The sequence below is a fragment of the Anas acuta genome, chromosome Z (assembly GCF_963932015.1).
Source record: "Anas acuta chromosome Z, bAnaAcu1.1, whole genome shotgun sequence".
Taxonomy (NCBI): Eukaryota; Metazoa; Chordata; class Aves; order Anseriformes; family Anatidae; genus Anas; species Anas acuta.
In genome coordinates, this window is record NC_089017.1 from 60,118,574 (window position 1) to 60,138,234 (window position 19,661).

At 35.7% G+C, this 19,661-nt stretch overlaps 1 protein-coding gene across 4 annotated transcripts in view; it reads right to left on the reverse strand.

The window, feature by feature from the left end:
- PRR16 (proline rich 16) overlaps positions 1–19,661 on the reverse strand; it is a 164,514-nt gene that overhangs the window by 68,044 nt on the left and 76,809 nt on the right. Inside the window, exon 2 of one of the 4 annotated variants that reach the window (XM_068667002.1) lies at positions 5,896–5,965. The exons of the other annotated variants lie outside the window; for them this stretch is intronic. Within the exon in view, the coding sequence (XP_068523103.1) occupies positions 5,896–5,943 (48 nt within the window). The 5' untranslated portion in view covers positions 5,944–5,965. The remainder of the gene's footprint in view (positions 1–5,895; positions 5,966–19,661) is intronic. 4 annotated transcript variants of the gene reach the window in all.

Here is a 19,661-nt window from a genome sequence, read left to right on the forward strand (position 1 = left end):
CTCAATGTTTCAAAGCTACACAAGTCATGACCTTCAAAGCAATGAGTGTATTACTGAATGGCAGACTCTTCTTGCTTTCTAACATACAGTAAGACAAATATGCAAGAATGCATCTTTGTACAAAAGACTGTAATGTACCTGCTTCTTTTGGATGTCTGATAGTTAAAAACACAGAAGGACTGAAGGGAGAAAATACTCATAGATCTGAAAGTAATGATACTATACATATCAGCAAGTTAACAATATATCCGTATAATCTCTTCCTCACTTTTGCAAGCACGTTACCAACAAGATGATAGAGGGAAGATTTTGAACAGCCAATCTTCTACAAGACATGCTAATCTTTAAATAAAACTTGAGCAAAATCTCTCCTGAGGATTTTAGGAATCCATTATTGCTAGAAACAGGAAAAAAAATGTTCACTGCCTGAATGCAAAGTGACTGTGAAATGTACTGTGCAGTCTTCACAGACCAAAACCTCTCTACCATACTCACTGCACCTGTACCAGAACATTAGTCAGGTAACACCACAGAGGCAACATCAATCACCAAGTTTCAGACTAGCTGCATAAACCAATTGCATGATACAGAGTTTTGCTGGCCTAATCACATTATTTAGGCTCCTTCCTGACCTCTTCTGCCGTCAAAGCCAGGGAGCAAGCAGCACCATGCCAGTGAAGGCTAACTCTTGCTGGCTTGTCATCTCCACTTTGCTCTATAGCCAGCTCCTCCACTGGGCTATGCTGCCACTGTGATAGAAAAGTCCCTGCTGCCACCAAACCAACAGCCTTAATGAAGGCAGGAGACTTTATTACAGCTTTGAATTTGAAATTCAACAAGTGAACTGACATGTGAACTGACATGTAAGGTGAAATTTCCAGTCTCAGGGTTCATGCTGCATCAGCAAGAGCAACACAATGTCTGCAAACATTCGCCCATAACCCAGGAAACCCCAACTCTGGCTACCATCCTTTGCTTTCCATTAGTTCTGCTGAGATATCTAGGAGGTGGAACTGATAATCCTTTCTTAACTGGCACCTCACTACACTTTTCCTTGCATTGTCAGTCTATCAAGCCTAGAGACAAAACAGAATGTTTTACAAACCCACAGCTCAAGCCCAGGCTTTGTTCTGAGGGAGGATTCTCTAAATGCGTTTACTGAGTTTTGAATCTTAACTTGTAGAAAAGAATTCAGATGCCTCAAATGAGAAAACTGTCTTTTTAAGGGTAAGAAAATTTCTAAAAATATGGTTTATACTAACAAAGACTAACAAGCAGGACATCTAATTAGTTTTTGTTTTGTTTTGTTTTGTTTTGTTTTGTTTTGTTTTGTTTTGAAAGCCCTAAAAATTACATTGTTTCAAGATATATATATATATCTTGGTTTGATAAACGATCATCAAAGAATTGTATAAATTACAGGCACTTTTTGACCTGTTTATCATATAAAGTAACTTTCTCCATGAGAAGAGATGTATTTCCATTATCTTGCTTTAATGGGTTCAGATTCAATATTGCTTTTGATTTCTCTTCATCAGATATATTTGCACTAAATACTCTTTATGATAAGGTATAATTTTGTTTTGACTGACTACATGAACATCACAAAAAGAAAAACAAAATGTCTTTTCACGCTTGTAATTGTTTGCAATTCTTCCTGCTGCTGCATAACTTTATTTTCAAATTTATATCAACTTACCAAGAGTGATGCTATGTCACAGAAAGCAAGAGAGTAAATACATTTTAGGGATATTTTATGTAGACAGACAGCTCTAGAAAGCTGCAGCTTGGTATGGACTATTTTTATTCACTCCCAAGGACTGAGACCCTGCTTGTAAAGAAGTTCACACATTAGTAAAAATATTTATTTTGTCAATGTAAGTGTTTGCCCTGGTATTTTCTTTAGAGAATGAGAGAAAAATGATCACTGGAACATTATATTTCTGCTCCTAGAAATGATGGTCTGTTGGAAAAGATTATTATCTGGGTTTTTGTCTTTGCTAAGCTTCTTACTGTTCAGAGAAGATTTACATGAACAAGCCTAAAGAGTACTCAGAACAGTGATTACTATTTCCTTTGATAAGGAGAGAGATCCAAACACTAGTTAATTTTTCAATACATCTCAATGGTCAAATGGCATTTCTGACATGAATGAAAATGAAAACGATTATCACACTGTACTGGGTCTGGCTGGGATGTTATCTCTCCCTGCAGCAGCCCATACAGTGCTGTGCTCTGCCCTTTTAGCTGGAACAGCAGTGTTATCACACCAGTGCTGTGTCTGCTGCTGAGCAGTGCTGGCACAGCATCAGGACTCTCTCTAACCCTCCTAGGGGGTGGGCAAAAAAGTGAGAAAAGAAACATCACCAGGGCAGCTGACCTAAACCAACCAAACGGATATTCCATACTATATGGTGTCACACTCAGTAATAAAAGGTGGAAACAGGAAGAGGGGAGGTGTGGGCTCTCATTGTGAAAACGTCAGTCCTCCTCTGAACACCAGCTACATGCGCTGAGGCCCTGCTTCAAAGACGTGGTCAAGCATCACTCATTTGTGGGAAGTAGAGAGTAATTTCTTTTCTCTGCACTTCCACATTTTGCCTTTTTTTTTTTTTTAATTTCTTTTTTTTTTCTTTCTCCCTCCCTTTTCCCCTTTCCCTTTTTCTCCCTTTAGTTAAATTGTTTAGTTAATAATAATCTTTCCTTAAAAATTATTTTTTTTCCCTTTTAATTATCCGTATCTTAACTCGTGAGTTGTTCTTTACTTCTTCTCCTCCTCATCTAAGGAGGGGGAGTGGGAGAGCAGTTGTGGTGTTTAGCTGCCTAGCACAGTAAAACCACACACATTTAAAGAAAATATTATAAACATGAAAATATTATAAACATTTTAATAAGGCTTTACACTGAATTCAGAAATCAGTTGACATTTATAAACAAAAAATCTGGACCTCTCTTTCAGTGTACTTGGCCCAACAGACAATTTAACCACACAAGGATGACTGACTTTCCACTGATTCACAGCATATACTATATTCCTGACTTCAATATCCTGGAGCAACACTGTAAAGCCTCAGGGACAAGCAGCTCAGGACTGTCTGTATACCACATTCTCCTGACCTGACTCCTGCATCACATAAGGCAACTGCAAATCCAGGAAATTCACAGGAGTATTAGAGTGCTGGCATAAGGCTCAAAACCTGCTTCACCAAATAGACCCCCTGGCTGAGATACTAGTAATGGGCTGGGACATGTCCAAGGATATGTTTTGTGTTCCTCTGTCAATTCCCAGGAAATTGAACTGCTTTCAGATCAAAAGTTTGAGTAAACCATTTAGAGCATTTCATCCTTACTGAATGCACTACCTCATTTTAAAAACATTAACTTATACCTCATTTCTCCAGTGTATGACAGCTGCACTTTTTCTTAAAACAGATTATTTTTTTCCATTTATATGTACATTGTACACACACTTTGTTATGAGCACTCTCATACAGACAAACATATACATAAACACATCATGTATCTGTTAATTTTGTGCAAAAAGTTGCAAAATAAAAGTCCACAGAAGAACAATGCATATAACTACACCAATTAGCAATGAATGAAACATGAGAAAAAATGTATGTGTTTGTAATGTTGCAGAACACAGGGTCTCCCAGAAATTATTTCACTGTAGTAATGAAAAATAAAATAAAATAATCCGTTTTGAAGATATCTCATTTTTCTGAGTGAGCCCAGCATAGCACATACATAATCTGCTCGATGAGGCAGCAGATTAAATCATTTGATATCACCTATAGAGAAATAGCTGCTAAATTGGTTTTTTAGAAATGAATAGCTTCAAAAAGAAATCTTCAAATTAGTAAAACTCCAAATATATCTATGTATATGTATATGTATATGTATATGTATATGTATATGTATATGTATATGTATATGTATATGTATATGTATTGCCTTACATAAAGCAACCGCACTCTAATTCCCAGATCTGCTCTGTGAGGACCAGGCCACTGAATAAATTCAAGGAAATCATCAGGGAATTTAGAGGGAACAAGCTGATGTGGGGGGATACTGGCAGGGCTGGTGTAGCAGCTGAAGGGTAGAGGAAGCCCATGCTTTCATACATGCTACCTGCACCACCAGCAGTTCTCTGGGCACAAACCCAGATAGACTATAAACCTACCTAATTGCCAGAAAACATGAAATCCAATTATGCCTTTTAAATGTTAACAGAAGAGGATGGAGTATGGTGGGATGAATCATTTACTGTGACGAGGAATTTGTACAGCTCCAGCACAGGAAACAGGGAAAGAGGAAAGGAAAAGCCCTGCTCTGTACAAGAGTTAACAAAACTAGAACATTTTCTGGATTTGTCTTTGTGCATCTAATTGTACAGAAAACACTGAAAGTATATGTAATGAGGTCAACCAAGGGGAACGCTTGTAAAAAGACCTGCAGATTGGAGCATTTAAAAAATAAGCTTGATAAAGCACTAACAAAATCTTATGCAGTAAAATGTTATGCAGGAACACCACAAATGACTTAATAAGCTTGATTTTCACAGGCTGAGGTCAGAGTTCAGTGTTGATTATTGCATGACTATTTTTATGGTAACAGCATAAATTATTGCAATTCCATGTTTAGATCAGTACACTGAATTCACAAACAGGCCCTTATTCATTCATAAATGCTTGTGATTATAAATGACCTATTTACTCATGAAAGTTCATGAAAAGAAAATTCAATGTATTCAACTTTGGAAGTACTAAGAATATTAGAATAGAATTTCCCTTAAACACTCAAATTACAAATGCAGAATAAAATGTATTACTCAGAAGCAATGCTTGATTACTGCCCACCATGGAAAAAAACAACTCAGCCTAATCTTTTATTAATTCTTGGTGTTATCGTCTGTTTCAAACTAGAATGGTAGACTGGAAAGGGAAGGGGAGGGGAGGGGAGGGGAGGGGGAGGGGAGGGGAGGGGAGACTAAGATTCTTCAGCTGGGAAAAGCTGAAGGAAGAGATAATCAAATCAAACTCCTATTCAGCAACACCTTGGTATGAGTGACTAATCTGTTTCCTATTCAGCATCACTAAAGATTAGTCACATACGTAATGCAAAATGTGAGGAGCAATAAATGAAAGTATCAAGAAGCAATTTCAAGACATGGAATATCTGGTATTTTTGTCTTGGCTAAAAGCAGACATTCTTGAAGATTTCCTGCACTCTTCCTCAGGAAATTCATTCTTCAGAAAAATCAAAGTAGAACTTGAAAGTTTTCAGCATAAACATTTCCAATGTGTTCTTCCTGACTAAATACTTTTCAGGAAAAGAAGGAAGGAAGGAAGGAAGGAAGGAAGGAAGGAAGGAAGGAAGGAAGGAAGGAAGGAAGGAAGGAAGGAAGGAAGGAAGGAAGGAAGGAAGGAAGGGAGGGAGGGAGGGAGGGAGGGAGGGAGGGAGGAAGGAAGGAAGGAAGGAAGGAAGGAAGGAAGGAAGGAAGGAAGGAGCAATACTATAGTTTAAGAAACTGCCAGGTTACCCTGTTCATTTCTGACCTCTTATCTTCTTATACCGCCCCCCCAAAAGGAAGAAACTCAAGTTCTAATTGTTGAATAAAACTGGGTCTTTGGGTAATTAATGACATAAAATTAAGGAAATATAACTTAATGCTTGACCTGAGAATTCAAGAATCACACAGTCCTCCTATGTGAAAAAATGTGAAAACATGCAACAGGAGGAAATAATAACCAAAATGTGAGAACTGATATGCAGGTAGCTGGGACAAATTTCACACAAGAGTATCGTCTCCAGATGACACTCCTTTGAACACTTCAACAGAAAGAAAAACAAGCTGCATTGTCAAGAAATAAGACAATTTGTGACACTTACTGACTCAATTGTCCAGCTGCCCCCATCAGCAACTCTCCTCAAGCACATACACCCTTGAGACAGGTGTCCACTGTAAAGTGAAAAACTTGTCTGGGTATAAATTAAGATGCTAGCATTGAAGAATCAAATATACATGCATGCAATTAAAGATTATTAAAGATTACTGCTTTTGTTCAGATATAATGTGATAAAAGTAGCTCATCAAGATGAAATATGTGCCATTTCAGTTCACCTACAGCATCAGCATATTCAGAAAAATAAATAAATAAATAAATAAATAGTCCAAAAATACCATTTGGATACAATAACAGCACTTCTTATAGTACACTTGCTTTATTTATTGTACCCTTCATACATGTAAATTAAGTCACATCTTAGGGGAATACAATTATTCAACGAAGAAGTGAACATAGGCTTATATTTTTCACAAACTTGCAATTGGCTGCCTTCAGAATAAGTGACTTCCTAGCACAAAACAAACTACTTTCCCTGCCATTTTTTTTTCTTTAATAGAAAGGAGAATATGGAAAAAATAAAATAGGGATTTTTTTATTTTATTTTATTTAAAGAAACCTGCAAGCTTTTTAATACTGAATGCTAAACTTTAGAAGAAAAACTATACATGCTCGTCTCAGAAATATGTGCTAAGTTACTTAAATCACTATGCCCTTTCTTTCAGGTTTCTAATTTTTCCTCTATCTCAGGGAAGACTTTTAATGTAAAATTGGGCCTCCGAATAACTGAACACTGGAAATCTAAATCCAAGGCACTGTGCTCATCTCACTCATACAGCCCCTATTTAATTAAGATATTTTAAAATAAAATATCCTTGAATGATGACAAACGAGTATGATTTAAGACACTTTAACACTTCATAGCATACTTTTTGCCTGAAATTCCCGAACACTTCAGGTAACAGCAATCCAGAGATTATTCTATGCAATGCTGTCCACTGTCCCAAGGCAGTGCATACACAGCTCCTTCCACCACTGAAAATTCACATTTTGCCTCATAATCAGGAAAAGCCACCCCAATGTTAGTCTGAAATAAGGAAGTACCACCTATTTACCAAGAAAGAGGTCCCTACTTGTTTCTTTCAAAGAAATACAAAATTACTTCTTCTTCTTCCATAAAGAAACTAAAACAACACCTGTATGTCGTTACTTTTGCTAGGATGTGCAACAGCAGCATGCCATTTTCCCTTGCAGATTCAAGTCCAAAAAACAATTCACTGGTACTCTTTCTTAGTAATAACTGTATTTTTTATGAAGCTCGTGCATGTAAAGCAATAATGCAGACGCCTTGGAAATTTTACCTTATGTTTGGAATAAATGTCAGGGTATAACACTTGAAACAAGGGAAAAAAAAAAGCCTAAGAAATATCAAAAGATAGTATTATACTAGGGATGATTTTAAAAAGAAAACACAGGAAAGCATCATATACAAAATCTTTTTTTTTTTTTGAATGTTCACTGTTATTTTGTATTTCTTATACCTAAAAATATACATGGAAATACAGCGTGTATAGTCCCAAGGAAGTATTTTAGGACTAAAATTCACATTAAAAAAAAAGGCCATTAAAAAAAAAAAAAAAAAAAGCCATATAAATCAAGCTCCACACATGTATACCTTGTTGCAGATATATTGCACAAAATATTTTCTCCAAATCCACATGGTTTGCCATTTAAGCAATAGCAACTGCAACACAGGGCCAGTTTCAGCTATGTGAAGGAGGGGTGAGAGGTCAGCAGTGCCTTTCTCTGTTGTCTCTGGATGTACTGAATTTAAAACCACACCTGCCACATTAGATCTTACAGAATAATTTTAGAAAGGAACAAAATTTTATCATAACTCTTTCATTTTTAGTCTTGTGACAGAAAGGATGTCAGTGCTCTAATTACCTATTTCCTCATGCAGATAAATGAAAAAGTAAAAATAGCAAAGCTGAATAGTAATGATGAAGTGTCTAGGGACAAGGAAGGGAGCGTTCACTCCAGTTTATTTTAAAATGCTACGTATCTACAGATTGAAGACGCAGGGACTGGGGAACAATTTACACAGCTCACTGTTGCCTGGGATCCTATGGTGATACTTTTGAAACATGACCAGAAAAATGTTGTTTTATAAAACTTGATGAAACATGAGTTCATGACATGAAGAGATAAAGACACTGGAAGCTTGGAATATGTTTAATTTTCTCTCCCAGGTATCTTCCACACATTTTTTGAAGCACAATAATTTCCTTGCCTTCATCTTACAGTTGGTGAATTTCATGCTACTCTTGATCGAACATCAGCACTTCTATAAACACAATTTCTGTGTTTCTTTCATTTCCTTGTTGCACAGCAGAGGGTAAGAAATGTGTTCCTCCTTAAACATTTGCTATGTACCTTTGGTAAAAGGGAAAAAAAGAGAACTAGTGATCTCAACTGTTATTTGCTCTAAGCCTCTTAAGTGTTCCCATCTGCTAAGTATAACAATTATTTTTACAATTATGTGTTATTCGTTTTCATGTTGTCCTGTTTTCAGTTAGTAGAGCAAAGCAACTTTCAAGATAAAACTATTCATCTTTATTTTAAATGTCACAATTGATACAATCCTCTGGGCAACTTTTCCATGAAATGAAAAACAGGATACCTTAACCTAATGTACACATAATTCAGATTACAAACCAATCAAATAAAAAAGCATTGAAATTTTAGTATGGAAGTCTCTCTACTCTTGTGGAAGTAGAAACTTTAAAATACTGCTTTTTGATGTTTAACATGTAGTTTCTGTCACTTTTAGGTAACATAAGTATCACTGCTACTTCAACTATTCATGAAAGCAAGTACCACAATAACCTGATGAAAAGAAACACAACATTTAACACACCTGGAGACTGATACTTTGACCACTGTGGTGTGTGGTAGGAAAGCACGACATGTTAAATGATATGAAGAGTACTGAAGCATTCAAACAAATCAAACAGATAAACTTCAAATTGTACAATCTTTGCTCACATTAACTGACTTGACTGAATAGGTATCTTCATCATTACTCACATGATACCGGTTGTAAGATAACAAAAGTTGTATCTGCATGGCTGAGACCTCTTAAGAAAGAGCTGGTCTTTACCCGTTGTCCTATATTGCCTGTAGCATTGCTTTCCTTATCCTGTGTGAAAAGGCAAGACTCATTTTTCTCTCATCTCTTAAAAAGAATGTACTTGAACTCAGATTTCTAAAATAATATTGATTGGAAATAACCTCTCAGGAATGCTGCCTACTCTCAGAGGCTGGCTATGCATTCAGAAATGTGAGCATCAGCCTAAAAGACTACCAGACTAAATAGGAATGCAAAAATTGATAGTCAGAACTATATTGAACACTGTAACTACAAAGGAAAGGAATTCTTAGCTTACACTAGAATCTACAATCTTTGTATGCCATTGTAAAATTATCCAACTAATTCTTCATGCATGGAAATAAAATGCCCCATGAATCTCTTTACTGAAAAGGCATTTCTAATTTAAAATTTTCAAGTGATATAAGTGAGCACATATATTTATAAATGGGGGCTGACAGCAATTATCATCCTTGATACAATTTATTATTTGGTATTATGTATTATTTGACCTCTACAGAGAGGTCAGCTATTCCAGTTTCTAGAATTAAAGGCATGAACTTCTCATCAAATAACATTAAACAACTTTAATTTCTCCTCATAGCTGCAGGCACCCTAACAAATGGATTTAGAAGAGTAGAACGCAATTTCAGCCAGATGCCAGAGGAAAACAGGCTGTAATATAAATTCAGATTATTTACTATTTGCTTATGTTTAATTTTACATGAATGGGGAAGCTTATTTTCAAGCCACAGTAGATCTCCCTGCAGCTAAAATCCACTGGGATTTCTGTACTGGGACTGAATAATGGATATTTCCTTCAGTTTCAGCTGATGACATGACACAGACATTTAGCTTCCCATCCCTGGCTCTTGGTTTGTTGTCCAGCACCATCCACATGCCAGAGGCTTTTACTGTTTCCTTTCCCCAAATCCGACATACACCCTCAATGCATAAGTACAAGTTTTGAGACTTAAGCAGCAGAGTAAATGTATGGATGAGAAAAACACAAGACCTAGATGTAATTTCTTATCTCTCTTCCTATGCGTACTGAAGTACATTTACAGGTTGAGCCTGGATTCTTCCAAGAAGCCCATTTCTCCCTTTTCTCCTTGTTCTTCTGCATGACTTCTCTTTTAAAGTCTCTCTTTTCATTCTCTCTCTCCTCTACTTTGTTCCATAGTTCATTTGCTTTTCGTCCCCTTCAAAAAGAGTGGAACTCCTGTCCTTTTCCTTTTGTCAGGTAAGAAAAATCCCTCTCATCCAGTTACATGTTACTTAAGTTACTTCTCTTAGAAAGGAATCTTTAAAATCAGAAACCTCCTTGGCCTGCACCAGTAGTCAATATTGTGACAAATAATGCTTCTAGTTGCACAGAAGACAAATAGAAGATTAGCAGCTTTTTGTGAAAACTGGAAAATTTAGACTGAAAACAGAAAACCAAGAACCAACACCAAGAACCAACTGTGAACCAAAGTTCACAGACTGACAAATGGAGAAAGTCTTGAAAACACACAGTTATCAAATTTTGCAAACATGCATTCACAATTATTACAAATGATAAAATAAAAGGTAAAACATGCAATTATAAAGCAGTGATAAGGCAGTGGTAAAAAAAATCAGGTGAAAGGTCTTAAACATATTTTTCACTTTTCTTCAAATCAGTATGAAATACCAGAAGTAACCCCAGCTTCCTAGGAGTTTTACCTTAAAACAGGGAAGTTTTACCTTTACAGTGCTTGTTGGAGGTGTGCACTGGTGAACCATCTGTGCTGCAAAGGAAAGGAGCTGTAAGAGGAAGTCAGAAGCCTGAGCAGCATCAGAGGTAACAAGAAAGAAATGTATCATGTCTCCTTCCGAGACTCTGTAGCTTCACAGGTATGAACCCCTGAAGGTACTGAAGCCAAGTCTGACACTGGATGGGATGAAGAAAGCTTGAAGCGCCTGATTTCTGCCACCAGGTGGCTAACTGGGGGGAAAGGCAGCTTTGCAGAGAAAAGGAATTGGGGGCCATAGCAGACACCAAGCTGACCACTAACCAGCAGTCTGCCTTTACAGCAACAAAATCCATCAGCCTTCTGGACTGCATGAGCCAGAGTATTGCCAGCAGGCCATGGGAGGTGATCTTTCCCTGCTGCTCAGTGCTGGTGAGATACATCTCTGGCATCCACAACAAAACAGTGGGTCTTGTGTTTTTTGTTTGATTGTTTGTTTTGTTTGTTTGTTGTTGTTTTGTTTGTTTGATTGATTATTTGTGTGCATGGTAATTGTTCCTGAGAAGCATTCCCATCAACATGGCAGGAGATGCTGCCTGGTTGAACAGAAGCTTGACAGAAGACAAAATTCTAAGTATTTAAACCATAAGAACAAAACACATACAAACTAGTTCTGCTAAGTGCTTTATTCTTCCAAATATAGTTTTAATACTAGTATTGACACTAAATACTCAAGAAGCAATGCTGATAAATGCAAGGTTCTCCATGTAAGGTACTGTGCTGCGATGCTGTAAGAAGCAATGTGTCCCATACCATTATAGGCACCTTTATATTCACTGCAGTAGGGTGGAAGTCACCTAGATCCAGTGTTCTGTTTCACACAGGATCCTAACAAGCTCTGATAATCACAAGAGGAGAGTTCAACAGAGAGGGCAGGGGACAAGCCTGACTTTAATTTATACTGTAGTCAGAAGAGACAGAGTTACCAATAGAAAGCCTAGTGAGGTTAAGGCTGCAACTCAGTACAGAAATAAAATCAAACTAAATTTTAATTTTGCTGCTCAACTGTGATATTATAGCAGTGTCTTCCTCTCTGAACAGTTGAGATGAAAACACTGACAGAATTTTGTACAAATAGGTAGTATCTAAAAGACCTTTAATCACATAATAAAAATCGATTAATCTCATGCATTTTTCTAGATATTCACTGCTGACTGCCATTGGAAGCAGGTTTTGAGCTAGATATAACCTTACCAACCACAACTCTTTTCATGTGTCAATTTAGAATGCATCAAGTTTGAGTTACAGTTTTGGATAAATATACTCAATGTCAGCTATTATAACAAGAAAATATGCTCTGTATATTCAAAAAGTATTTAATCTGAAAGGCATCTTTGGAGTGTTAATGCACTCTGCATTTAAAGTCAATCATAAACCTAATCATTCTTTAGCCAACCCAAACTGATAAAACTCATTCTGACTGACTGGAAGAAGCTTTTTTTTGAAGGCTTGCACTGCCTAGAATGTTTTGGATATTGGACTATACATTTCTTGGACCTAACCCAGCTCCTGCCTTTGTTTCCTTGTTTCTAAATAATTTCATTTTCATTGAAAAACAAAACAAAACAACAACAAAACACCACTATTTTTATTAAATATTACTTTGCAGAACTCAAGAGACAACCTGTAGTGGGGTCCATAGATGCCAGAAGGGGTCTAAATTCTGCCACAGATAAAAAGTTGACTCCCACATTCCCTCTCTGATGATTGAATAAAGTAAAATAAATAAATAAATAAATAAAAACAAGAAAAAAAAAAAAAAGAAAGAAGAAATTTCTCTAAAATCAAGGTTGTTGCATTTAGCTTAATTATAACTCACTACGTACAGCAACTGAGGATCAGACTTGATGTCTCTTTTTAAAAAAATTTACTTGTCTTCTGTGGTCTGGCACAGAATGTAATGGTGCCTCTAAGTATAATAAAGCATTAATATGAAGACCATAATTTATCTCTCAGCCCTGTGGATAGAAACTCCATATATGTGTTAAGACTTAGATGAAAAAAAAAATCAAGGAGTCAGGGAGTATTACTGTAGACTCACATTTTAAGATGATTAAGGTATCTTCTATAGTAGTGTGCCTGTATTGCTATTCCTCAAAATGATCAAAATCTCTCAATATTGACATTTAATTCTTTATCACTTCATTTCAACTGCATAGGAGCTCTCACATGACTGAACTCATATCCATGAGTTCTTAACACACGACCAATACCCCTATTAGCAGATAATATGAAAATATCTTTCATGCATACTCTCTTCCTTTGACTGTAGTCTAATTTTCTCCTTATCAAAGAGCATTCAATTGTCTTCCAATGTGCTTGTTTTGAAAGACTATCTTAGTACCTGAAAAAAAAAAAATCTGCATTTTTGTTTTGTTTGGTTGGTTGGTTGTTTTTTTTTTTGAGACAAGAAGGAAAACAGGTTCCATACAATGAATTAAATACCTTCACTGAGGCTATTTGCTCATGAAAATAGGACATACAATCACAAAATCTAAAAGCAGTATTGGTTCCTGAGTATAATACCATAGGTACTGCAAGATTTATCTAAAACTATATTTGTTGAAGATCCTCACCAAGGTTTAATTAAAAATAAATTCTAAGTAAATTCTAAGGTTGGTTACAATATTCCTCAGATGTTTATCACTCTAATAAATGAAGGACTTTTAAAAATACGTAAATACTCCCTGATCTCTGGGCCCCTGCTCCAGTTTCACCATCTTGGCCATAATATTCTGTTTACTAACACACATTTAGAATTTCTCCCTTGCAATTTGTGGCCTCTTATCCTTGATATAGCTATGCATATCTGAGACAATCCAGATGCATTTTGCTCAAAGCTCACATTAGGCAGCAGAAGATGCTCAAGAGGGACACCCTGTCTGCCTCTCTGCAGAAGAAAGTAGCACAGCTCCCCCGTGACTCCTCACATCCCATGTGCTCCACTACCTGGAGACCTTCCGGGCTCTGGCCAGGCTGTTGATGTCCTTCTCACACTGGGATACCCAAAACTTGGACACAGGAAGCCCAGATGTGCTCTCAAACACACTGCAGCACTACGAGCCACTTCTAGCTTCAATGGTATTTTTTAATACTATTGAAAAATCAGCTTGCCTTCATGTATCTGTCTGTGATTGGAACCCAACCTTAAAGTTTAAAAAGAGTTACAACCAATGTGTACTATCAGGAGTAATTCAACAGAGTGAGAGAGGAGACTGGGAGTGGTGCCAGCTGTTGATTCTGAGAAAAATAAGTCACGTCTATAAAGAAGTGATAAATACAAAGACTCTTCCTCAAGCATGCCTGCCAAACTGCATTTATCAATGTAGCATTTGTCAAGGAAAAAAGGAGAACAACAGTAAGCAACAAGTGTAGGAGAACGAATGTGATTTACAGAGGCAGTCAGCATCACCCTCCCTCAGGAACAAGAGAGGTGATTGCAAGAGCAATATTCCAACAAATTGCTTTCACAAGCAGAGACCTCAGAGAACGCTCCTGACCACACAAAAGACCTTCAGAGGTATTATGAAGCCAAACAGCTTTCCAAATGCTCAGCAGCTTTTATGGTTTTACTAGACATTACTTGTAACATGTTTTGCTAGCATTTGTTATATATGACTCGAATGCTACATAGCTAAGAAACAACCCCTGTAACTATCAAGTGCTCAGTACCCTTGAGCATGTGACAGTCCTGGTACAACAGGAAGAGTTTATGTATTGCTTTAAGAAATTCTCCTGCTTGCAAAGACCTGCAAAGAGATCCACTATCCAATAAATAATCTCAAGAAAAATGAACTTCTTCTGTAAAGGTAAAACCCTTAGGTGTGATCCTCCAAGGATGGCAAAGACACAAAAGGTTTTGAAAAAGATAAATTCTTGGGTATCAATGACAAGTGATACAGTGTTAATGGTTTTTAATGATATTGTTTTCCATTTTTCAAAATAGAGTTGTGTTTTGTTTTATTTTTAGTACTATGTTTTCTAGGTTCTGTATATTCTGGAACTGTTCAGAAACTAAACTATTCATATTTCACATCAATAACTTATTGAGTACTTAAAACTATCTTGCTAATATACTGTTTCATGTTCTATAATTTACAGTAAAATTATTTGTATGATAAATTGGCATATTATTGGAATTTCAAAGTGTACTTTTGTACAGTCATGGTCAATGTACTTCTAACAGCATAGCGATATCCATCTGTTCTTTTTTCATTTACAAAAAGTTCTTGAGGTCAGACATAAATCTTTTATTTCAAGAATACAGAAATTGCTAGGTGCACAGCATTGGAAATTTTCAAACAGTTAGTGTTTATCAGCTTTTTAGTAGTTACAATCTTAAGGTGCTGACATAAAAAAAAAAAAAAAAAAAAGTAACATAATAATATTTCTTTACATTTTGAATAGGAATGCATGCAAGCCACAGGCAGCTCTTCCATTTGTTAGCATGTGATTTTTCAAAAAGAAAAAAAAATCATTTCTGCAACTTATTTCATTATCTGCATGTCTCTTGATTTAATACATTTAATATTTGTGGTAAAACGCCATATTAATGTTAATGGTTCAAATAATATACTATATTTAATAGACTAGCTTTGATATGTCCCCTGAGAGTTAGTCTGAATTTCTTTTTCCTCATTGTCAAACACATTTTATAATGTCTCTATCCATTTGTAATCCCATAAAAAAAAAAAAAAAAATATATATATATATATATATATATATATATATGAAACGCAACATGTTTTTCAGACAAATTCTATTAATACAGCTTCACAGGATCCTGGTATGCAGCACAACATTGGGTAATTTCAGTAAGAAGAACAATGCAGCAAAACAACAATTTCTGTGTTTAAAAACTAACTAACTAACTAAATATAATATAATATATATATATAAACTCAAACAAATACTGCTACATTAAATGGATGTGAATGGGGTAGGAGTAAATATTCTGAGCATTTAATTTGATATTTTTCTCTTATACTTTCCACCAGAAACATGTTCAATCCTTTCTCTGAAGCTATCATAAAGCTCTCATTCTCCCAGGCCAATGTGATTCCCCAGTTCAGCATCTTCTCTCCCGAAAAGCACATGCTTCATTTGCAACTGAAATAAGCCAAAATGTGAAATGCAAAGCTTTCAAGGTAATTAGGCTTCCAAACCTCATTGAACTGTCAAGGCAACTGGAATATTATTCCATTTCAATCTTTGAAAGCCTCCCCTGGAAGATGCCGATTTGCAGGGAGAAAGTTCCTAACTGCTTTAACACATTCATGTTTTGGCACTTCGGATTTATCATTTTCTCACATTTCCAATTTAATGATACTGAGACATTGAAAGAAAAGGCTTATGTCATGATCATTTAAAATCTGTAGGCCAGACTCCTAAAAATTCATTTCATGGATATTAAATAATCTGGTATTATTACTTAATCCTTTTCTACCTTTAACCCTACAGTTACTGTTTTGGAGAATTCTCACAGTTAACCCTACCACCCAGAGCCATCATACACAACTATACCTAAGTTTAAATTACATTTTAAGATCTTTAAGAAACCTGTCACACACTGTCTCAGATCTCACATCATTTAGATAGCTTTATTTTTATTAAATAACCGGTTTCCAAAGTTTTGTAACTACATTTTGTCACATTTTCCATAAACTTTAGAAAGAAAGGTAACAAACAGAGCAGAGAAGAATTCTTGAGGAAGACTTAGAACTACCAGTCTTTAATTTCAAAGACAAAATTTAGTGTGAGAGCAAGGCTAGCAAGGCTTTTTGTTACCTGAACTTAAACAAGGAAACGTTAAATGCTATTGGTGTCTGCTTTGCCTGAAATAAATTGCATTTCTATAGCCAACATCCCAGAAACCTAAAAAAATATTTATTTAATTATGTCAAAGATGTCAGCTACAGTGCTACTAGGTTTTGCTCTGTTTTTTGTTTTTTGTTTTTTTTTAAAGGTTCTCCAACATTGATCCCATATTAATATTTTAAGGAAACGTTTATGAATAAAATAAAACTCTTTAAAGTAAATATATTGCATTCTGATTCCATTTCCTGCTTTTATTGAAGAAAACTGTGTCACAACAACAAAATCCTTAGCACTGGTGTCTCAAAAGTTACAGTAATTTAGAACAAAGGAGAACAAAGGGAGTAGGAAACCTGTGATGAATCACCTGCAATATCTTCATAATTTATCCCATTGGTGCAGGTCAAGAGACTTTATGTTCCACCCCTAGAAGATCTACAGTAAACAATGTTCCTGCATTTCATTAATAACATTTTTTCTCTACCTTACCTTCTTCAAACTGATTTTAATTTCAATGTCCTTTTCCCACAAAAAAAGAATCCATAGATTTGAAAGGCAATTTCATAATTATTTTTCTGTCTAATTGTCTAATTTGTCTGGGGAGACAAACTAAGAGTCAATTCATGTAACATCAGCTAACCTGAAGAATACGGACACATCAAAACTTAGGGTTCTGGGTTAGACCTTTTCAGATATGAGAGGTGTAAGTTTTATTTTTCAGTGTTACCAACTGTCTTGTGCAAGTACGCCTGCCCCATTTACACTTGGGCTAAAATGTGACTCCTTTAGTGCAGTCTGGTTAGCTGTTTCTCATCTGCAGACAAAGAAAAAACACATGGCCTTTTTCCCCCATCCCATACACTTAAGTTTTTTCCTATACTATGTTAGTGGATCCACTATTACAATGCAAGTTCAGTTTTAAAGTACTGTTGGATGCAAAGCTGTTTTATTATAGTTCAGCTCCTCCCAATTCAGACATGCCCTATTTCTCTGAAAGCACAATTTCCTTAAAAGGCTTTCAGAGAATGGTAATTTTAATATTATGCCTAATCTTCTTTAGGACACTATCCTTAAATGGCTGTATTCATTTGAGAAAGAAAATTCTGTTCTTCTTAACATAAGAAAAGCAAAGAACCAAACAAAGGCAAGGCAAAGATACCATGGGAGAAAAACAATTCAGAATTTCTGTATGGTGAGGATGGTCAAATGAGATTAAAGTTTCATCCCATGTAGAAAATCTGGTTATGAAGGACATACGAAAAAAAAAAAAAATAATAATAAAAAAAAAAAAAATCTGGGAGTTTATAATCAGCACCAAGAAAATAAATGAAATATATTTTTTATGAAGTAAAATCATTAATAAACAATTTTAACAGTATATATGCTTTTAAAAAAAAAAAAAAAAAAAAAAAAGGAAACTATAAAAGGAAACTATTCTATTAAGTACTGCTTTTGTTCCCGTGACACCATTATCTTCTGTAAAGTTCAAGGATCCTTTTCTAACCCCTTAACAGGGATTACACCAAAATATATTGGTATACAAAGTTACTAGACCAAAGTTATATCAAACTAACTTAGTGAAAGCATACAAAGAAGCATACAAAATTGCTCAGCTACCTAGTACAAATTTTCTGCTCAGTCCTCTGACACCTCTAATCTCTTCTTTCCAAGGCCTGGTTCTCCATTTCTCCCTCCCCACAGAGGCATCGCAGCATCTATACAACTCAGTATATAATGAGAAATTAAGTCTACAATTACATAAAACATGCTTAAGATTACTTACACTAGGGACCTTGTAATTTAATTTTGCTCTAATATACTTATGAAAAGACTGCAGCTGAAAATATGTATCAAAAATAACATAAGGAAGATTAAGATGCTGAAAGTCTCCATGAATGAAGACATACGCATAAACTCATCATCAATACTTTTAATCCCTCCAGGGAATTAAAAAGATAAGGTTAGGATTAGTAAATATAGGGCTAGTAAGAGTATAACACTTGAGGGTTTGCTTATGCCTGTAAGGCTTTCTCTGTGCCATCTACAGAGAGTAAAAGACTCACTGCAAAACAGAACTCTCCTCAGTATCCCAGAAACACCGATCACACTGTCAGCTTTACAATATGGCAAGAAACGTCTGCTCTGGATCCATTTTCTCTGAAGAAGAGTGCCTGTAATGATCATATTCACCTGGACTCATTAGCAGTTTCAGAAAACCTAAAAAGTTAAAACAAAGAAATTCTACCAAGTCATAAACTTAAACTTGCATTATAAGAATAGAAACAGTCTGGCAAACAGAGTAATACATAAACACAGCCTTCATCTGTGTTTTATAGCATTAAGACTTCCAACTTCCTCATATCTAAGGTGCAGCAGAAATGAGCTAGTCACCAGGTGTATAATTTGGTCTGCATAACTACCAGACTTTTTCCAGTCTTGTCCTAATGCTAGCTTGAAAGCTAGTGACTTACCACTCTGCTATCCTACCTTCAAGCATTTTTAGTCTCTCTGTGTTCAGTTTTCTATCCTTTTTTTTTTTGGTTTTTATCTCGGTGCCCCGCTTTTTTGCCAATATTAATAAGGCTTTTTTATATCTACTTCTCTTTATATCAAATGTGTTTTTCCACTTCCCGTTTAATAAAAAAATGTAACTTTGATGATGCACATCTGCTGTGTCTAGTGTCTTTGATGTTGAGTTGCATGCTGGAAACAGCAGAGTTTATGAGACTTTTACTACCCGACCTCTATCAGCTTTTTCAGTTTCTTCACAGTTGGCTTTCATATTAATTCAGAAGATCTCCTGACAGCTAAGAATTCTTTAAGACTGTTATACAACAAATTACTCATCATATGAAATATGCATTGCATATGCTTTGTATTGTTGCTCTGTAGCCTTGTGACTACAGTATCATCACCATTGCTAGTCATTGATTTCATACTGATTCTGAAAGGTCTCAGGACTTGTCAAGGTTTGCCTGAGTACGTCTTGGCTTGAGTGGAGATACATTTCAGCTGGTTTGGCTGTAAAAGCAATTTGTTTTCAATGCCTACATGTGTACTATCTATTATGTT